Source organism: Rattus norvegicus, chromosome 5 (assembly GCF_021556685.1).
Source record: "Rattus norvegicus strain SHRSP/BbbUtx chromosome 5, alternate assembly SHRSP_T2T, whole genome shotgun sequence".
In the NCBI taxonomy this organism is placed as follows: domain Eukaryota; kingdom Metazoa; phylum Chordata; class Mammalia; order Rodentia; family Muridae; genus Rattus; species Rattus norvegicus.
This window is the reverse complement of record NC_141538.1, coordinates 134,559,898-134,580,012: the sequence shown is the minus strand read 5'-3', so window position 1 is coordinate 134,580,012 and position 20,115 is coordinate 134,559,898. Positions and strand designations below refer to the sequence as shown.

The following is a 20,115-nucleotide window of genomic DNA, read 5'->3' as shown; positions in this document are numbered from 1 at the left end:
AACAAAAACCCGCAGGGACAAAGATCAGTGTTCGTAAAGCTAAAGACCAGAGAGGGGAAGACTTGCCCTAGATCACACAGCAAGACGGGGAAACCTGGAACAGAAGCACTAGTCATTTTCTGTTCATAGCTCTACTTCTGCTGCAGGCTGGCGCTTAAACCCCGGGGAGATGATCTGTGGGTACTCCTTGAGGCATTCAGGCAAGCCTTAGACCACAAAGTAATCCCCGTGACCCTGAAGCAAGTGCGCTGTGAAATGGTGAGACAAGTGGCAGAGAAAACATCTTGAAACAAGGAGGCTCTGGCCACCCTCTCCACACAGGCCCCTGGATCTGGAAATGAGTCTGTTTGGGGTTTGTACTACAGAAGGACAGATGCCATTCAGTGAGACACACAGACATGGTGGAGGAGCCTGATTGGGCAGGTGCTTGAGTCTTCTCTCCTCTGCCAGACCAGGTTCCCTGATTCTCATCTCACTCAGGGCTGAGAGTCAGATACTAGTGAGGACTGGGTTCTATTCAGCCCTGCCAGAGACTAACCAAATTCTCTACACAGGATCATGGAGCTTGGAGTGACAGTAGCTCTCCCAAGGTCACACAGTAGGCTGACAGAAGACTGAGAACACAAATTTGGGCTTCCTCGGTCTCAGTCCCAGCTTTCTTTCCCACCAGATCCCATGTGATAGCCCATCACTCTGGAGCCCTGGGAAGGGGAGAGAGCTGAGCAGAGTGGGTGGATTGTTGTATAGGAAAAATCTGGAAGGTCTGTGAAGAGCTGTGGGAGGGGTGTTCTTGCAGAAGGGCCCAGCCTTGCACAAGGGCTGTGTAAAAGCTCCTAAGCCCACACAGGTCTCTGACCGCATCCTACCCCCCACACACGGAAGACGTTTTGAAATGGACCAGGGCTAGGGATGTCAAGATGCTCAGCTCTCATCAGGGTCTTCCTCTCCTGGGAAGATCTTTGCCTGCTTAGGCCAAGAAAGGGTTTAGTTTGACAATCGAGGGCCACCAACAGGCAGGGATGAATTCAATTCTCCCAGGAATGTCCACACCCATAAGGAGTTCCCCATACATACCCAGACACCAGAGAAGACAAGCTCTCTCTTATTCCCACCTTGACACAGCCTCTCCAACTGTGTTCCTAAGTCCCTAGCTCCCTTATGGGTCCAGAGCTTCTGGGTAATCTGTAAGTTCACCATGGCAATGGATCCTAAAGGTAGTTATTATAATTGAAAAGACATGGGTGCATGAGGCCCTGCTTAAACCCTGGAAGCTGGGTCAGAGTCTCCACCCCAGAAGTATAAAAAGTCTTTATTTCACAGAAATAAGAGCCACTTCCATAGTTGCAGGAGGAGCAGGGAGGGGAGGAGCTGAGCCAGGCGTCTCTTTACAAAGCTCCTCAGAACTGGCTGGAAGACCCCAGGGAACCCCCGGGCCACAGCATAAGCTGTGCTCAGCTTGGTCTGAGTCCTAGCCTGAGATGGCTGTGATTCAAGAGAGGTGAGAGGTCAGCTTGTTTCAATAGATTCCTGTAGAACAGTGGCTGGGTGAGATGGTAGGCATCAACTCCACATTCCCTGTAGCCTGGGGACTAGGGCCATAGAGGAGCTGGTCACATGGGTGTGCTGCGGACCCTGCCCTCTTCCTCCAGAACATTCTCGAAGGCATTCTTGTGCTCACTGGACCTGAAAAAGGAGGTAAGGCTTCCTGGGTCATCGGCTTCCCATTTGCATTCTCCCCCTCCCTCCCGCACCACCACCAGCACCACCCCAACCCCACCCTCCCACCCCCATCCTGCCTTCACCATCCTGCATCAGCATTCCCTCCAGAATTAGCATCTGAGCCGGGCGGGGAGAGGAGAGGCCTCCCCTAAATATATCTGGACCTCTGTGCCTGGACTGGATGTTCCTTAGAAACAACCTCACCCAAATCCCCTGTTCCTCCTTACTCAGTTTCCCACTGAGCCTCCCACTGAGCCTTCCCATTGAGAACTCTTTTCAGAGATCCCTTTCACTGACTCCCTCTTTCAGCATCTATCCCCCTCTCCCCCATGACACACACTACCTCCCCGATGGAGCCTTCTGTCTTCCGGTGGAGCATCATAGTCATCACAGAGTCCTCTTCCCTTCGATAGTCCTTTTCTACATCAGCCCTTCCCCTTGGATCCCCACCTTCCCCAGCTCCCCCAGTAGCCTCTCACCTAAAACCAGATGCCATTGAAGAGTATCTGCCATCCATGCCCACCAGAACCCCATCGGCCTTGTTTCCAGTGATCATCATCGTGCTCCCAGGTTCCCTGGAGAAGAAGCTTATCAGCAGGGCTCACCAATGACTGTCTACTCCATCCCATCCAGGAGCACTGTTCTAGGACCTGGTTCTCAAGGTGCAAGCAGAGAGCACCACTCCCAGCTCAGAAAGCACCTTTGCCTCTAGGCCTGGTAGACACCAGCTTTAGCCTCCTCCTCAGGCCTCACAACCCTCCTACCTGACCCAAAAGGAAAATGGGGAACACAGGCATTTGTAGATGCTTGTCCTAAGTCTCAGGTCTCTTTCCACTCATGCCACACACACACCCTAGGCCCCATCACAGACCCAGCAGGACTCAGAGTACATCCCAAGTTACACATGGCTGGTGGTCACCAAAGGCAAAAACAGAGCTAACAGTACGTTTCTGGCAGAAATGCCTTCCCATCCCCAAAACTGCTTTTGTGTGGGTCCCTTATACCTGCTCAGCTGTCCTCAGACATCCCACAAGCTTGTCACACCCGACATGTCCCACCCAAGTCATTTCAGCTTGTTCTTGGTGTCCTCTGCCTTAGGGAGTCTTCTAGAGTTGTCCCTGTCTTTCCTCAGGGCTCCCTTCTGCCTCCCTCCATCGACTCCCAGGCTCCCTCCCAAGCAGCTCCGAGACCTGTCCCTTTTCCAAACAGCCTCTGTCCCCTCATCAAGCCTCATACTCAGCCTCTTCATGTGTCTCTAAGCTTGCTGACTTCACGTACCACAGGCTCACATGGAGCATATAGGACTTAACGCTGTTAAAAGCATCTCATCCACTGAATTCAGCTGCACTGAAGTAAGGCCTCCAGCCTAGGTCATTGGTACTGCCTGACGCAGGTCCTACTGACCTCACCAGCCTCACACTGGAACTGTCTGTCCTTCTCTACCCCTGAGCTTCTTGTACATACTCTGAATGCTGTACAGGGATGCTAGACCCCTGGACGCCAGGCTACCTTAATGACATCTGGGAAAAGATCCCCTAAGGCCAATGTAGCTTTACCCAGTGGGGCTCTTGATCTTGGTGCATTCATGACTGGCTGCTGACCTTGGTGTCAGGTCCCAAACTTGGAACTCAGGTGTAGTTTCCTGCACCACCCTATTTTCTGACTGACTTCCTGTATGTCAGGTTTTGGGGTGACTATAAAATCAATGAAGTCATACTAGTTAACCCCTCCCAGCCCCCAAACTACCTCAGTCAGTGTCCTGTACTCTTTCCTTCATCAGCACTTGACTTGGACTACGCTGTGTCTGTGAGCCTATGAAGCCCTCTGCACCATATGTAGCTGACCCTCCAAAAGGATGGGGCCTTCTGTTTCAAAAGGAAGGCCAGGCCCCCATCCCAACTCCATGGATAGAAATAAAAAACAAAAATTGAGACACCTAGGAGAGAAGACTTTTCTCCCACATTCCTGCTGGAGGCAGGGTGCAGAAGGAGATGAGAGAGCTGTGAGGCCAATACAGTAAAGGCCTGGGAACCAGAAAGGCTCCAAGCTGACTGTCACCAGCTCTTCCTGGGACCCTGAGCCCTGGTTTCCCTTCCTCACAGCAACAAGACTTTGATGAGAACTCCTGAGGTCACCCCTACTAGAGTAAAAGTGAAGGTTTGAGGGCCACCTTGACCACTAGGGGCTGCCCAGCCCAGGGCCTTCACACGTACTGCTCTTCCTGGCACCAGAAGTGGTTGACGGCGAAGGCGATTGCAACAAGGACCAAGAACACAGCGACAGCAATGAGGCCTTGCATCCAGGGCTGAAGGTTCCCTAGACCTGGAAGAGGAAGAGGATCTGTAGGCACAGAGCATTCTGGGCACTCTGTAGAGCCCAGGGAGACATCTGAGTGACCAGAATAGACATAAGGCCTGTCCATTCTTCTGAGTATGAGGGAAGGATGGGGCCTCAGAGCCTACTGAAATTTGAGGAGCAGCCAAAAAAGGAACGTGCCTCAGAGTTTTCTCTGAGGTTCAGGCTCTCAGAGCCTCCTCCTTGCACACAACCCCAACAGTCACATGCAGGGCCCCCTAGGAAGTACAAGAAAACAGGGACCAAAGGGCAGCTCCAATAGCTGGCCTAGGCCTCCCTGTCAGTCAGCTGGGAGTGGCCTAGGCCTCCATGTCAGCTGGGAGTGGCTGCTCCTCCCTCCCTGCTGGCTCAGAGCTGCTAGGCCAAGGCTGGCATCTGGAAGATCCAGTTCTAGAACATAAAGCTTCTCTGGGAGGATTAGGAAGGGTGAGATCTGGCCAGAGCTGCCCAGCACTGGCTGCTCAGCTGGGGTGTGGAGAGGTAAGAGAGTTAAGATGTTGGGTTCTAGATTGGAGCCCCTTTATCCTCCCCAACAGGGTGGGAAGGCACAAAGGTCAGCAACCAGCTTAAGGTCTAGCCATGTACACCTTCTACTTTTTCATCCGTGATGTCAACTCCAACCCTTAAAACTTCCCAGGAGTTCTCCTCGGGCCACTGACAGCCCCAAGAAAACCATTTTCCCCCATTAGACCTAAGATCTCTCTCTCCAAGGGCAAGATACCCTGAGCTGAAAGGTATCGTGTTCTCTCAGAAGGAAAGAGAGAACAACAGGAGAGTTGGGGGGAATCCTGCCTTCAAACATGTATGACGGGAGCCACCCTATATTATGAGAGGCTGGGCCTCAAAAGACCCACCCCAAAGTCCTTCTTGGAGTTCACCTCATCTGCCACAGGAATGGCTTGATTATCCTTAGCGCTGTCTCTACGGGTGACGTGATGGGTGTTAGTGAAAGAAAGGATCACGGAACTCTGGGCCGTAGCCATGGCAGCCCCATGTTAGCAACCCCTAGTAGAAATATGTCCCTTCCCAGCTCTGAGAGGATAGAAGATTTACTGAGAATGGATTAGAAAAACAAAGACAAAAAAACCTAAGACTCGGAGTGGGTCAGGAATTTCCCCCATGGTCACACAGCAAGACAGAGCTTGGTGAAGACTACACCCACGGTGGGACTACTCTGGAGAAAGTGAGAAAGAGGACTTAGATCATCCGGTGGTCCAGTAGCTCATGCCTTAAATCTTACCCCACCCCCCAACCTGACCCCCAAGCAAGCATTTGAGGGTACACCGCGACCATTCCCAGCCTCTGTCTCTAGCCCTTGCCCTCAGGACCCAGAGGTTTGGATCTCAACTGCTGTTCCTCCTCTAAGCCCCAGAGCCAACATGCTCCCTGCTCTCCCACCTCTCACCAAAGGAAAACAAATCAACCACAGAACCTAAGAGGATTGTGGCCCAGTGTGTTGTTCCCCCTCCAAAACACAGTATCGCAGGCCACCATCCCATCCTACCTCAGCCACTGTTTTCCAACCAGCCCTCTCCTCCCTGCAGCCCATGCCCCTGCCCTCCCTTCCCTGCAGCCCAGGTACCCTTGTTCCTGTGCTACCTTGTTGACAGCTGGCAGGTGCCACTTCGGCGAGCAGACCCAGCGCGAGCAGACTGAGGGCCAACATGGCTGCAGGCAGCTGTAGAGCCGCTGGTGTTTTGACTCCTGGGGCTGCTGGAGGTCTGGAGTGTTTGTATGAGATCAGCTGGAGAACAGTCTGGCTGTACAGGAGAGGCTCCGGTTAGGTGAGGCAGAACTGGAGGGAGGGCGGGGAAGGACTGGCAGACTGGTGAAGAGAAACTGCCCTTCCTCCCATGGAAATGAGCTGCCAGGCCTGGCTGATGCCCAGTCTGACAAACTGGCATTTAAGGGACCCTCTTAGAAACCAGTTAAGGAGTTGGGCCCCAGACCTGGGGAAATAAGGGGGAAGTCCCAGCCTCCTCCAACACTCACGCTGCCTCAGAGGTCTTCTTCTGAGCTCACCTTTCCTGGCAGTGGGGCTGGGCTCCCAGGGAAAGGTGTGACACATTTTCAGCCCTGCCTGGAATGGGCCCAGTGGGTGGGGTTTCTTGGAAGACTGACAGTAGGATTGAGACTAGCGCTTGGCTGTGGGCAAAAGACTCAGGGAAGGCTCAGCTGCCCGCTTTCCCTATATTCTGCCCTCTTCTCACCTGCTTCTGACCCACCAAGCCAGACCCTCACCTGAGACACAGACTCACTTCACAGTCTCCAGCCCTGACCAGTCTAGTGGTTCCCTATACCTTCCACATAGCCCAGTTCAACGCCCCCCTTGGTCCCCATAGTCCCTGATAACCTGACAGGCTTCAGACAAGATTTGACTTGGTCAGAAGTCTCAACATCTGCCTTCAGATCCACCTCCCTTACATCTCCCACCTCTGATGACCTTTTCACTTTCTCAAATGGAGATGTGGCCTTGGTTTCCTGCACCCTGCTTTAAACTGACAAGGAAGGCATGCTGGGTATTTGCTAATTCCACCTCGTTCCTTTCATTCCAACCAGAGGTTCCCTGGAGCATCCAAAGCAGGTAAGAGCCCCGAGCCTGCTTCCTCTGTGTACATGTGTGCATGCTTACTTCATGCATGTGTCTTGGCATTCTTCCTTTGTTCTGCTCATCCCCTGAGTCTTTCAAATGCCCAGGCCCAGTCTACAGACAGGAGTAGCCAGGAGAAGCTCATCTGTCCCCCACAAATTGACACCACAGGGACAGACCTTGCAGAAGCACACCTCCCACTCAGCAAGACACACAGCATCTGCCTGATCTTCCAAACACTAAGAATGGGCCGAGTCCTTCCTGAAGTCTAGGGCTTAAGGCCATGGTGGGCCTCCTTGCCCCAACTACCCCAGAATATAGGAGTTGAGATGTGAGGGCAGACTAGACCCCTTTCCTAAGAAAAGGAGGGGAAAGGATTTTTTGGCAGTCCCTGTTGCTTGCATGAATTCCTCAAAGGACATTGCACTCAGCCCTTTCCAGTGCATACTCAGGTAAGAGATCTCAAGCTGTCTTGGCTCCAGGCAGGTACTCAGATGCCTTTAGAAAGCCCCAGGGCACAGTCATCATGCCCATCTGTCCCTGAGTACAGAACATGGAACCTGTGATCCAGGTCCAACAAGACTAAGTTCATGTTCCAAAGAAGCCCATATCAACCTGGCTTGACCAGGTTTAGGAAATAAAGTAGCTAAGAATGGGTGGCTGTGACATTAAACACCAGCCAAGGTACTGAGGATGGTGCTGGGACTACACTTGTGAGGGCTTCCACTGCATAGTTTGTCACGAGTCCCATTTGCCACCAGGGCCTAGTTCCTGTCCAAAGGAAAAACAAAAACAAGGCAGGCGAGAGGCTGCTTCCTCTGTGTACATGTCTGCATACCTACATTCATACATGTGCGGTGAGCCTGTGACCATTCCCCAGGGGACTGCAGGGAAACTCTTCATGCCTAACTCTACATGGCTAACCTGTTCTTACCGTGGGCTGAGGATCTTCAGGAGCACTGGGGAGCAGGCTTGGTGGGTGTTAATGAACAGCCAGGAAAACACTGGCTGGAATGAAAGGAATGAAGCAGAATTAGCAAATATCCACCATGCCTTCCTTGTCCAGTTCAGGAAAACATTTTCTCCATTTGAGAAAAAGAAAAGGTCCCCAGAGGTGGGAGAGGGAGACTTGGGAGACACACAGCCACTGACTGGGCTGCATTAGAGAAGGCTTTGATCAGTGCTTGGGAGGTAGAAAAATCAGGGTGTGGTTTCAGGACAAGTGACTAGCTTCTGCCTACTAGGAAACTCTCTCGGGTTAAATTTCTGACTTAGGCAACGGGGTGGGTGGCAATGCCTTAAGGTAGGACACACAGGTTCCTCAGGATGCAGTGTGTGTGTGTGTGTGTGTGTGTGTGTGTGTGTGTGTGTGTGTGGTGTCTACGTGTGTGTCTGTATGTGTGTATCTGTGTGTGTGTCTGTGTATGTGTCTGTGTGTGTCTTATGTGTGTGTCTGTGTGTGTATCTGTGTGTATCTGTGTGTGTGTCTGTGTCTGTGTGTGTCTTATGTGTGTGTCTGTGTGTGTGTATCTGTGTGTGTGTCTGTGTCTGTGTCTGTGTGTCTGTGTGTCTGTGTGTGTTTCAAATACAGGCCCAACATAGAGGTATTTAAAAAAAGGAGGTAGGATGAGGCAGGAAAGTGAACCCCACACTATTGGGATACTCCAGTAGCCAAATGTGGAGTCTAAGAGAGAAGTGTACAGAGAGGGGCTCCTCTGGTGGTACCCACTCACTAGTTCATTCCCTCAGGGAATTCCCCAGCCTCTGCCACCACAGTCTTTTTCCCCAAGCATCCCCAACTTCCCTAAAACTCCAAAGGAAAGCAGAGACTTCCAGAACTATACTCTGAACACAGTAAGGGAGGAGGATGAGCAGGAAGGACACAAGGTGATCAGGGGGAGAAAACAGCTCCCAGGTCAAAGTCCCAGGCTTTAAAGCAAAAACAAGTTGTTCTGGAAAGCAGGGAGGAGGGATGGGTGGACACTTGGCTTTAAGACTGGGCCCCTGATCCATGGAAGTTTTAACACAGGAGAGGCTTGTCTCCCTAACCTTATAAACAAAGGTGTCCCCTGTTGGCTGGCTGGATCCCAAAGTTTGGATGGGTCTCACCAGACCTCGAGGCTGTACCCTGGTTCCTCATCTCAGGCAGCTGTTCTATCCACAGTCGGTCTCCCCAGCTCCCATCTAGAATCATCTGTCCCCTAGTCGAACCTTCCTCCAGACTAGAACTGGTGTACTTATCCTCACTCAAGATTCCTCGCCCGTCCCGTCCTCCCCACCCCCATACATTCATCCATCCATCCCCACAATATCTTGCCTGCTATTCTACCTACTGCCAGGAGGTGGCACTGTGTGGCTCCAATCCCAGGCTGGGATGCAGGCCCCACTCTGAAGACTCAAGAGCTTCCTTCTCTCCAGCAGCTCAACTCCCACCTTGTTTCACAGGTGGGTTACAGGGAGGTAAAAATAAACACTGACATATAACCAGTCAGTGGTGATGCAAGCATGATGTATGTTGTACCCAGAGCTCCAATGTAACGAAGATGACTGAATCATTAAGGAAGGCTTCCTGCTAGCAATGCTGAGGGGAAGTTAGCCAAGCCAGGTTGTCAGCTGCACAGAAAGTTATGATGGGGGAGGCCATGCAGCCAGAGAGCTCAGGCTGTGAAAAACCTGGGTGACATATTCAAGAAGGGTGTTTAATTTCTTTCATGTTGTTGTTTCCCCACTGTGGTACTAAGACTCAAATCTATGGGGCCTATTACACACACTAAGCAAGCACCCTAACCACTGAGCTGCATACATCCCCGATCCTCCAGGTGGGTGTTCAGACTACGGTAAAAGCCCTCCTCATGTGCATATTCTTGTAACATCCTGTTAAACTTTGCTGCAAGCCTACAATTTCCTGGAGGCTGTCCTTGGGCTACTGCTGGTCCCTAAAATAATGTTTAAACTCCTCCCCCAGGTGCCTGAGTGGCAGAACAATCAGCCCTCCTCTTCAGCCCAAGGTCCCCAATTTCAGGGCATGATCCCTACTCCATTATAGCCCTCTGCCTGGGGTGTTCTCTTCAAGTCTCTCCTACAAAAGGGATCTTCCCAGTCTTGCTTTAAAGGCCCCTTTCTCCAAGAAGATTTCTTTGACTTCCCTTCACCCCCTCCACCCCAAGCCTTCTCTACTCTATACACAACTATTCTCACAAATTGCCATGTAAATTTAATACTGATCACCTCCAAGGACAGACACGCACACATGCACACACACACGTGTGCGTGCGCTTTATAAAATTAAATCTCAGAATATACAATGCCTAGCCTGGCAAAGAGTAGACGGTCTGAGTGTGAGTGGACAGATAAAGTGATTAGCTCTGGGTGGCCCCTTTGTTGTTCCCTCACTTGGGGCAAGCACTGACGCATCCCTAGTGAGAGTCCTTGGAGCTGTCCAACCCTAGGAAAGTATGTTCCAGAAAGGCAGCAGAACTATCCCAGTAGGAATTCCAGGGAAGGCAAAAGATCAGGTCACTCTTAAGGGTACTTGCAGAGGGATGTTTGGGGGGATGTGGAGGCCCCTCTCCACTCATAGAATTTCATTCACTCATAGTGCATCTGTTTCTTACTAACCTGTAAGTGAAATGTGCAAGTTCCTTCCATTATGAGTAAAAATTGTAAAGCATGGCCCTCTGATGCTTTCCTTTCACCCCACAACTGCTGTGGGTTTTTGGACATATTATCCATGCAATCATAAAGTAACCACAGTGGTCATGAGGCTTCCACAGATCCATCCAGGTACAGTATGAAGACACACTTAAATTACCTGATCACAAACATACCTTTAGTAGTTTAATAACCATGTGTTTATACAATTGGCTTGCTGTCCAGCACTGTGTACATTTCACTGTATGTTTCTAAAAACATTTCGATGACAAAGAGTCCACAGGGGGGCCAGCAAGATGTCTCCTTGGGTGGTACACTTGCTTTGCAAGCCCTGATGACTTGACCTCCATCCCCGGAACCCACATGTCCTAGTTAGGGTTTTACTGCTGTGAACAGACACCATGACCAAGGCAACTCTTATAAGGACAACATTTAATTGGGGCTAGCTTACAGGTTCAGAGGTTCAGTCCATTATCATCAAGTGGGAGCAGGGCAGCATCCAGGCAGGCATGGTGCAGGAGGAGCTGAGAGTTCTACACCTTCATCTGAAAGCTGCTAGCAGAATACTGGCCTCCAGGCAGCTAGGATGAAGGTCTTGAAGCCCATACCCACAGTGACACACAGGGTCACTCCCTGGGCCCAGCATATACAAACCATCACACCGCATAAAGATAGGAGGAGAGAACCGACTCCACAGAGTTGACCTTTGACCTCCACGTGTGCACAGTGATATGCTCACACACATACCACACAATAACAATAACAATTTGTAAAAGAAACGAAGCTGTAGGCGTCACACAAGGAGTCCATGGTACAATAGGGTTAAGGAGTCCTGACTCTCTAGGAGCCTGGGGCAGGTCTGCTCAAAGCTGTGCCATGTGATCTCAGGGTCAGACTTGGAGAAAGTCTGGTGCCTCCCTGGACAGAGGCCTTCTGGTACTTAAAGTGGAGCTATGATCAGGGCAGACAAGCATTTGGCCTCACATGTGGACTCAGAGTGAGGAACTGAAAGAGGCAAAGGTACTAGCCTGGAGCCCACAGAGCCAGGGAATGCACTGCCTGTTGCTCCCAAATCCTAGGAGACCCCAGTGGGCCAGGGAGATTTATGGTAAGAGCCCCCTAGAAGAGAAGATCAATCAGGTCCTCCTGCTGCCTCCTCACCCAGCCAAGAAGGTATGGAGGGGGCAAGGCTGGGACCTCCTGCCAAGTCTCTTCCGCACAGTGGCTTCTGCACAGCTCTGCTGCCCATCAGGGCTCCAGGCCAGCAATGAACCAAGCCGGGCCTGTCCACAGGCTCACCCTGAGGGAGGCCCCTCCTGCTCCTCGTTTCTCTATGACCCTGCACGTTTCTACGTGAAGGCCACACAGTCAATTAGGAGAGAGAGAACTAATTCCAGGCAGCGCTCTGTACGGCCCAGGCCTCTACCCCTCTCCCCAGCACCAACTTGTTGCTCTCTCTGCCCGATTCCAGTGAAATCATTTACTTACTCACCACACACTTTCTGCCCACTAGGGGACTGAGTGGACAAGAAGGAACGGGACAGAGCTGATGACCCACAGCGGTGAAGCCACATCCGGCCAGTGGGGCAAAGACTGAGACAGGAGGATCACTGCAAGTTCAGGCCACATGGTGAATTCTATGTTGTTCTGAGCTACAGAGTGAGACCTCATGTCCCCAAAGAGGAGGCGGCAGCTGGAAAGATTGCTCCGTGGTTAGAAGTGTGTACTATTGGAAAGCCCTGAGTTTAGTTCCTAGCACCCATGTTAGGTGGCTCACAAACGCCTGTCACTCTAGCTCCAGGAGATCTGACACCCGTTTTGGCCTCTGCAGGTACCTCCACCCACATGCACACATCCATACAGACATACACACATACGATACTGAAATTAAAATTAATCTTATCTCGCTAGATGTCTTAAAGCTGGTATGTGGGTTGTGTGCACCATCTAGTCTGGAAGATTAAGAAGAGATAGCAAGTGTTACGAGCCTCCCGTGGTGCCATTCAATTAATGAGTAAAGCAATTCTGCTCTTTGGGGGTGGATGCGTGGCTGAGTCCGCCAGGAAACAAGCAGAGAAACTCTAATGCCGCTGAGGTTTGACTCTGAAGCATCTCCCCACAGGCTCTCGTGATACCAGCTGGTGAGCTTTGGAGAGCTGGTTTGATCCTGAGGGTGCAGCTAATCAATGAATTGGTTGATTCCTCAGCAAACACACAGTCACATTTTAGGGGAAGGCAGAAAGAGGTGTGACCTGTTTGGATGAAGTAGGTCCCTGGGAGCATGCCTATGAAAAGCATGTATCTTTGTCTCTGGCCCCTCCCTCTGGATCCTATATTCGTGCCCCGCCCCACCCTCCCTGCAGTTGACAAACCTCGGGGATCACCTTTGGCTTCTCTCTGAAATACTCCACTTCAAGCCACCAGTCAATCTTCCTGGCTCTTTCTAACCCAACCGTAACCCAGACCGACCCTTCCCTCTCTGTGCATGCTCTAAGTCCCTGTTGCAAGCTTATGGCTTCCTACTGCCTGGTCCCTTGGTTCTGCTGGCGTTCCATTCAGTCTGGTCTCAGCACGGCAGACAGAAATTTTAATTAAACCCTATTAGTAATGTAGTCAAAACACAAAGGCCCTGGTCTTCAGGATGGTATGGCTGCTCTTCACAATGGTTCTCTAACCTGTCTCCTGTTTCCCCTTCCTCTAGCCACACCTGCCGCTTCTGTCCACTGCTGGCCCACTCAGACCTCAGGACCTTTGCACCCCCTGGGCTCTCCCTGTGATATTCTTCCCCAGATGTCTCTATAGCTTTCTTCTTGTCTCCCTTGTGTCTTGACCCTAAGGTCATCGAATAGCCAAAGCTCTCTAATATAGATAGAAACTCTGCAAATTCAGTCCTGTAAACCCCACCCATTTCCTTTTCTAGTCTTCTTTTGCTTGTTGGCATTATTCCCTTGGAATTAACTTACCTACTATTCTCCATTTTTCTATCAGGAAAATGCCTTGTTCACTATTCTACCCCTGGTCCTGGCATGTGGGCGATAATATGAATCACTGAGTAATATGAACCACTTTTTTTTTCTTTTTTCTTTTTTTCGGAGCTGGGGACCGAACCCAGGGCCTTGCGCTCGCTAGGCGAGCGCTCTACCTCTGAGCTAAATCCCCAACCCCTGAACCACTTTTTAAAAGCTGCAGCTTAAGGGTGGCATCGGAGCTGCGAACCTACCTGGAGCCCCTCCAGTCATAGCCAAATTAAGGAAGGAGCCACAGGTACTGAGCACAGTCATCAGACCCTTCCCTCTAGAGATGGAACTAGGGAAAAACCCAACCTACCAATTCATACAGGAGATATATATAGATGTGTGTGTGTGTGTGTGTATATATATATATATATACATATATATATGTGTATATATATATATATATATATATATATATATATTCCTCCTGGGCAGTCTTTTTAAATGAATGCCCTAAATATATAAAATAAAAACAGAATTATAATAAAAACCAATTAAACAGAAATACAACTCTTAAGCTATATTGAAATGTTATGTTATGGCAACTGGACATAGTAGCATACACCCATGATCCCAGCACTTAGAAAGCCAATGCAGGAGAGTTACAAATTTGAGCCTAGCCTAGGCTACATAGAAAGATTCTCTCTGTATCTCAAAATAATAATAATAATAATAATAATAATACATTAATAATAATGGTGATGATTATATAATGATAATTGCATAGTTTCAAGATGGGAAGGATCATAACATCTCAGGGTGATCTATTGGTGACAAAAGTCTCATGATAGGCTAGGTGGTGGTACATACCTTTAATCCCAGCACTCAGGAGGCAGAGGTAGGCAGATCTCTGTGTGGTGCAGGCCAGCCTGGTCTACATAGTGAGTTCCAGGACAGCCAAGGTTACACAATGAAACCCATTCTCAAAAATATATGTGTGTGTGTGTGTGTGTGTGTGTGTGTGTGTGTGTGTGTGTGTGTAATATTTTCCCATTCCTGTCTGTGTTCTGTTTGAACGCTCTCCTCCCAGGTCTTGGCAGTCTATGGACCCAGGTTTGGGAGTCTATGGACCCAGGTTTTAGAGAGCTGTTTTGAAGATGATCCAACCATTCACCCCTTTGCCTCAGTCACACATCCTTAAAGCACTGATCTATTATTGATCACCCTCCCTGGAGACTAATGAGAGTTTTCAGATGTTTGGTAAGCACCTAAAAGGACCCTACTCTGTGCAGGGTGGGGTCACTGAAGATCAGTAATACTCGGTCTCTGCCCTGAGCTGCAGAGATTCACTGTCAGGAGAGAGGGGAGGCAGGACATAGACAGGAGCTAATGCCAGTCACCCAGGACATGGCTTAAAAGACGGAATTCAGAAAGAAGCATGGGGGCAAATCATCAGATACCAGGACTATGGCTGGGGGAAGGAGTCTTCAAAGGCTGTCTTTGGTATTGCAAAGATGCAGCCTGGGGAAGGAAAGAAAAGCCAAGGGACTGAGTGGAACAGTGTTCTCTGTGTTACTCATGAGGCGTTTCTATAGGTACACTGACTGCAAAGCACAGGGACTGCCCAGGACCGGCTTGTTTCTCCCCCCTCCCCCATCTCTGTCCATGCTCCAGAGCTCTGAGGGCCATCAATATGAGTGATGGCAGGCTAATCATGTGTACTTGGGTCTGTAGAGGACCCCTTGTCTCTCTCTGAGGACTCTCCAGCAAAGACAAGAGCAGGACAAAGGCTCCCCTCCCCCTGGCCTGGGACTGCCCTCATTAGCATCATGGGAGCCTGCCAGCAAGCTCAAAGCTTCCTGCAGCTCAGCGCAATGCAGCCAGGCAACTGGACAGACCAGCGCCTTTGGCACAGCCCCAACCCGGCAGATGTGGACCCTGAAGGGCCTGCAAGCAGCCCGAACACCACCCACCCATCTACCCACTCACACACCCACCCAAATAAGCAAGACAGGCAACCACAGCCTGGTCCTGCCGGCCTGTCTGCTTGCACAGGGCCTGTTTGCATTGTCACTGCAGCAGCTGAAGCCAAAAGACAGGAGAAGCATACAGTCCCTGAAAGGAGACACATGCCTCCAGGAGCTAAACACTGGAGACTGTAACTGTTAACTCTGTCTAGACCGACAGGGCCCAAGCGCAGCAGCACAGATCAGGCAGGCATGGTGGCGGAGTTTAGGTGCCCAGCTGAGACCGAAGCTTCAGGGCATTGGTAGACAATAGGACTGGCTGCTATGCAAGTCTCACAGTTCTCAGCGTGGTAAGGCAGGTAGCATGTCAGAGCTGTGAGGTCTCAGACAGTCCTCAGAGAGATTGGTTGGGGGCTTGGGGATGAGAGTGTCTGTAGCTATCTGGATCCCACCTATTCAGGGGTAACAGACTGGGGGGTGAGAGTGATGGAGAAGCCTGATAGCCCATTGAATACGTGGCGCCCAGGGGATTGCTAGAGAGAGGGGCGGAGCACTGAGAAACAAACCTCCCTTAGCCTGTGTGGGAACAGCCCGAGGGCAGAAGGCCCAGCCCCTTGAGATCCCCCCAGAGCCTGGGACCCAGGAGCACCGAAGGTCCCAGGCTGCAGCTGGTGAGCCATGAGCTGGGAAGGGCTGAGGACCCTGAGCTGCCCGGGCTCAGCTGGCCAGGTTGTCACAGACATTGGGTGGGAAAAGGTTTTCTAGCCTGATCCCATAGCTCTGGTAGCTCTCAGAAGGGCAAGGGTCTTAGAAGACTGTCACAGGGTGGCAAGGGGGTGGGCAGGGGTAGGGTGATGATATTGTCAGGCTCCCATCTGCATAATGGAAACATAATAAAGAATGAAGACACACGGACTCTCCCAAACCAGGGAACTCAGGAAATAACATGTACACACAGCTCCAATTATACTGGCCACCCTCTGCTTCCCCGCAGGGGACTCTCTGTGGAAATCATAGCACCATGGTTGATTTGTGGTGGGACGAGAGACTGGCTCCCAGTAGCTTCTCTCAGAACCATTTGACCTCTGTAAACTGGAAGGACATTCCCTGCCCTGGGTTCTTGGGAGGATATGCACCCCTAGGAACTCGTCCTCTTTCTGAGCTCCCCAACCTTGGGACCTGGGGCCCCATGTCCACTCTGCCAAAACCCATTCTTCTCAGTCAGCCCACACAGACCCATTAACACCTTGGTGTCTCTGTCCCATGGGGGACAGGCTTGTCTACAGAATGGCCTTTGAATAAAGGTGTGGGGAAAGTACTCTGGAATAAATAAAGAGCTGCTTGGTCCTACCCAGCCACAAACCACAACTACCAGCATCACTGGATAAGTCTAAGGGTATAATAGTGACACTCAGACCTTGGCAGGAGCCAACAGTTCCCTTATTGCAATTAAGGCCTGCTTAACAAGAAGTACATGTCAGGAACTGGAAACACAGTCAACTACTCAGGGCTAGTGAAATCACAAATCTTCGAGGAGAGCCTACTATAGCCACTTTACTGAACCAGAATAACCACATTCTAGGTATTTGTCCTTATACCCACAGGTAAGTGTAGTCCTCACCCCTCATCTAGGAAACTCTGCTTTGCGATGGATGGAGACCACCACAGAAAATCACAACCAATTGAAATGTAGAGTAGAGCCCAGCTGCAACAGATGCATCCACAACATAATTCCTGCACCCAAGGTTCAGGGATCACTGCAGAAGAGGGGCAGAAAGATCGTAAGAGCCAAGAATGGACACATCCACAGCATAATTCCTGCACCCAAGGAATGCTGAGAGCAAGAAGCAAGTCTTCCCCAGGAACTAGCACACCAACTGATTGCCAGTACCAGCTGGTCAGCCCTGAAGATAGGCATACAAATAACATTATATAGACTGAGCGAGTTGTATCTGTGTATTTAGACGTGTGTGTGTGTGTGTGTGTGTGTGTGTGTGTGTGTGTGTGTATTTGATAATATATGTATAATAAAGAAAAAAAGAGGCCGTGAATTTGAAAAAGAATAAAGGGGGAATAAAAGGAGTTGAGGGAGAAAAGAAAGGGAAGGATGATGTTACTGTATTATACTTTCATAAGAGTTAAAACATAGTAGTAGTAGTAGTAGTAGTAGTAGTAGTAGTAGTAGTAGTAGTAGTAATAATAAATATAGCTGCTTGGAGGTTGGTTCTAGTTTTAAGTTCCAGAGTCTTAAGACCACAGCCTTCTCACAATCACACCCAAGATCTCAACAATAACAGAAAGCTCATGTCGGCCTGAGTCCAGCCGTCCATCCCCTATGCTATGGATGCTGGGTCTCCCTGAGTCCAGAGGTCACCATCACCTGTGCTATGGATGCTGGGGCTCCCTGAGTCCAGAGGTCACCATCCCCTGTGCTATGGATGCTGGGGCTACCTGAGTCCAGAGGTCATCATCCCCTGTGCTATGGATGCTGGGGCTCCCTAAGTCCAGAGGTCATCATCCCCTGTGCTATGGATGCTGGGGCTCCCTAAGTCCAGAGGTCATCATCCCCTGTGCTATGGATGCTGGGGCTCCCTGAGTCCAGCCGTCCATTCCCTGTGCTATGGATGCTGGGGCTCCCTGAGTCCAGCAGGTCGTCACCATGTGCTATGGATACTGGGACTCTCTGAATCCTTATTTATGTCCCTGCCAGCAGCTATTCTCCACTATGGCTACCTACAAAGTCCCTAAAACATATTCTGACCTGCCCCCTACCTGCTTACAATCCTCACTACGGCTCCCATTGCTCTCAAGGAACTTCCAATTTCTGCTGACTAGACTCCAAGGCTTCTCTGGCCCAACACTTCCAACCGTGTACACTGACCCTCTCAGCAAAGACTACAATCTCCAAAGCACATCCCATTCTTTCCAGTGATGCCCCTGCAATCACACCTGCTGCCCAACTTCCTCTCTGTACCCCTGATAAACTCCCACCCGTCCCTCTAGAGCTAGCATTCTCTGGGAAACCTTCCATGACCACTAAGTGAGACACAGTCATCTGGGGGGTGTCTAAGACAATCCTTAATGCATGGCTTCTACTGACCTGTGTACTCAGCATGGCCTGGTTCAGCAAAAGAGCTGGCAAGTCATCAGTGATCCAATGGAGGAAGATCTAAACCTTTACTGGTCAGTAACCAATGGCTACACGTGGCCCTTTGCATTTAAGTTAATTCAAATTAAACAAAATGACAAGGTCAGTTACCTGGTGTGTTAGTCATCCTTCAAACACTGTATGTGTTTAATGGCTGTCTTACTGGACAGGAAAGATTTAAAACCTTTCCATCTGCTTTGGAAGTTCTTTTTTTCTTTTCTTTTCTTTTTTTCGGAGCTGGGGACCAAACCCAGGGCCTTGCACTTGCTAGGCAAGCGCTCTACCACTGAGCTAAATCCCCAACCCCTGCTTTGGAAGTTCTAAGGACAGCCTTGGCCTAAAGAGGCAGTAACTTAATGGCCTAGTGCTAGCTCCCAGCTCAGCCTAGCTCTACTCCATGCTCCTTGTCTTTCTAAAGACTTCACTGTCCATTTTTGCAGCCTGGCCCTATACAAAGCCAAGCCAAACCAGAATTTGACAAGGACTTTTTGATTGATTCTATCACCCACTGCACTGAATCATGCTCATGTGGACTTGGGAAGACACTGGACAGATGGAGCCTGCTGAATGAGACACCTGCCTCTCCTTAGACTCCAGCAGCTCCAGCCAGGAAACAGCCCAGCATCTAAAGCTAGGCCAGCAAGTCTCCACAGAAGGTAGGTCCTGCAGAAGGTGTGGCCCAGGCATGTCTCTCCATAGGCAACAGTCCTCCATGGGCCTGAAGACCCTTCATCGTTACTTGTCTCAGATAGAAACTTGGGGTGGTGCCTGGGGGAAAGAAACTGCAGGGGCTGGCCTACAGAGCAAAGAAGGGCTAGAGAGGGGAGAGTCAGAAGCACCCCCCTCCTTCCCTGCTATCAGCACAGCAGTCCTCCCCCACTTCCTCTCTTCGAAGATCACATCCTGTTATTGTGTGGAGAGAAAGGCCCAGGAGCTGGGGAGGGGCAGGCCTCAGAGCAAGCCAGTGGGGAGAGCTTAAGAGCTGGAAGCCCAAGTGAAGTGGGAGCATTGCCTTACCCCAGGTAGCCTGGGCCTGAGTATGGGGCCCAGGAGGAAGGCAGCATTCCTGGACCAGCCTGCTCCACCGCTGCTGCGGAAGAATAGGTAATGCTCAGGACAGGGAGTGAAACCTCCTTCCAACCTTCCCCGCCAGAACCTTTCAGTTCAGCACAGACTCCTCTGACCTTACTGTCAGACCCAGGCTGTCCACACCACCAAGCTCCTCCCATAACACTTGCCTCCAGGGTTCTTTCCTACGCCACCTTCCACTCTGCTCGTTTGTCTCTGAAACGGGTGGTCCTTGCTGGCTACACAGCCTTACCTGACATGAGACAGGCCCACCAAAGTTCTGCTGCTGAGGGGTGATTAGTATTCCTTCGCACACATGCCCTCTCCTGTCAGGACAGTCCCATCCCAGTCCTGTTTCTTGGGAAAACAATGCTTTCTTATAGATCTTTCTATAGAGTCATTTTTATGAAACACAGATACTTTGCGTATATTATTTTGAAGTCCCATGACAGTCCTTGAAGATGAGTGTTAACATCTCCATTTAACAGATAAAGAAACCAAACCTCAGAATGATAACGACTCACCCAGAGTCACAAGCTAGTACACCCCGTAGCAATGCTAGCCCTTAAACTCCGCCCCCGCGCCCCCCAGTGATTCTGACCCAGACTAAGCTCTTCCAGAACCTGGCTGCTTTTTCCCCCCACTCACTTCCATCCAAGCCCT

General features: G+C 50.5%; 1 protein-coding gene and 1 long non-coding RNA gene across 11 annotated transcripts; one reads left to right on the top strand and one right to left on the bottom strand.

The window, feature by feature from the left end:
- Nucleotides 1-1,289: 1,289 nt before the first annotated feature.
- Nucleotides 1,290-19,897, bottom strand: Pdzk1ip1 (PDZK1 interacting protein 1). Of its 10 annotated transcripts, XM_087551340.1 has the most exons (6): nucleotides 19,706-19,897; nucleotides 19,402-19,471; nucleotides 5,674-5,830; nucleotides 3,933-4,041; nucleotides 2,199-2,294; nucleotides 1,290-1,683 (listed from the first exon to the last, which is right to left on the bottom strand). In XM_087551340.1, exons 3-6 carry the CDS (start codon nucleotides 5,738-5,740, stop codon nucleotides 1,611-1,613), a joined length of 345 nt encoding a protein of 114 aa, XP_087407466.1. In that variant the 5' UTR covers nucleotides 5,741-5,830; nucleotides 19,402-19,471; nucleotides 19,706-19,897; the 3' UTR covers nucleotides 1,290-1,610. The 10 variants fall into 10 exon arrangements, with proteins under 10 accessions (XP_087407466.1, XP_087407463.1, XP_087407461.1 ...); XM_087551337.1 differs by lacking the exon at nucleotides 19,706-19,897 and having other exon boundaries at nucleotides 19,402-19,588; XM_087551335.1 differs by lacking the exons at nucleotides 19,402-19,471; nucleotides 19,706-19,897 and adding an exon at nucleotides 6,097-6,161 and having other exon boundaries at nucleotides 5,674-5,834.
- On the top strand, nucleotides 5,082-12,223 carry LOC120102952 (uncharacterized). Its single transcript, XR_015620437.1, has 2 exons — nucleotides 5,082-6,658; nucleotides 11,829-12,223. It is a non-coding gene; the product is annotated as an uncharacterized LOC120102952 (long non-coding RNA).
- Nucleotides 19,898-20,115: the final 218 nt, after the last annotated feature.

Coding starts and splice junctions, on each gene's coding strand:
- Pdzk1ip1 (XM_087551340.1), bottom strand. CDS start 5,740: ATGTTGGCCCTCAGTCTGCTCGCGCTGGGTCTGCTCGCCGAAGTGGCA. Junction 2,295..3,932: donor TTCTGGTGCCAGGAAGAGCA/GTACGTGTGAAG, acceptor CTTCTTCTCCAG/GGAACCTGGGAGCACGATGA. Junction 1,684..2,198: donor TCAATGGCATCTGGTTTTAG/GTGAGAGGCTAC, acceptor CTCCTTTTTCAG/GTCCAGTGAGCACAAGAATG.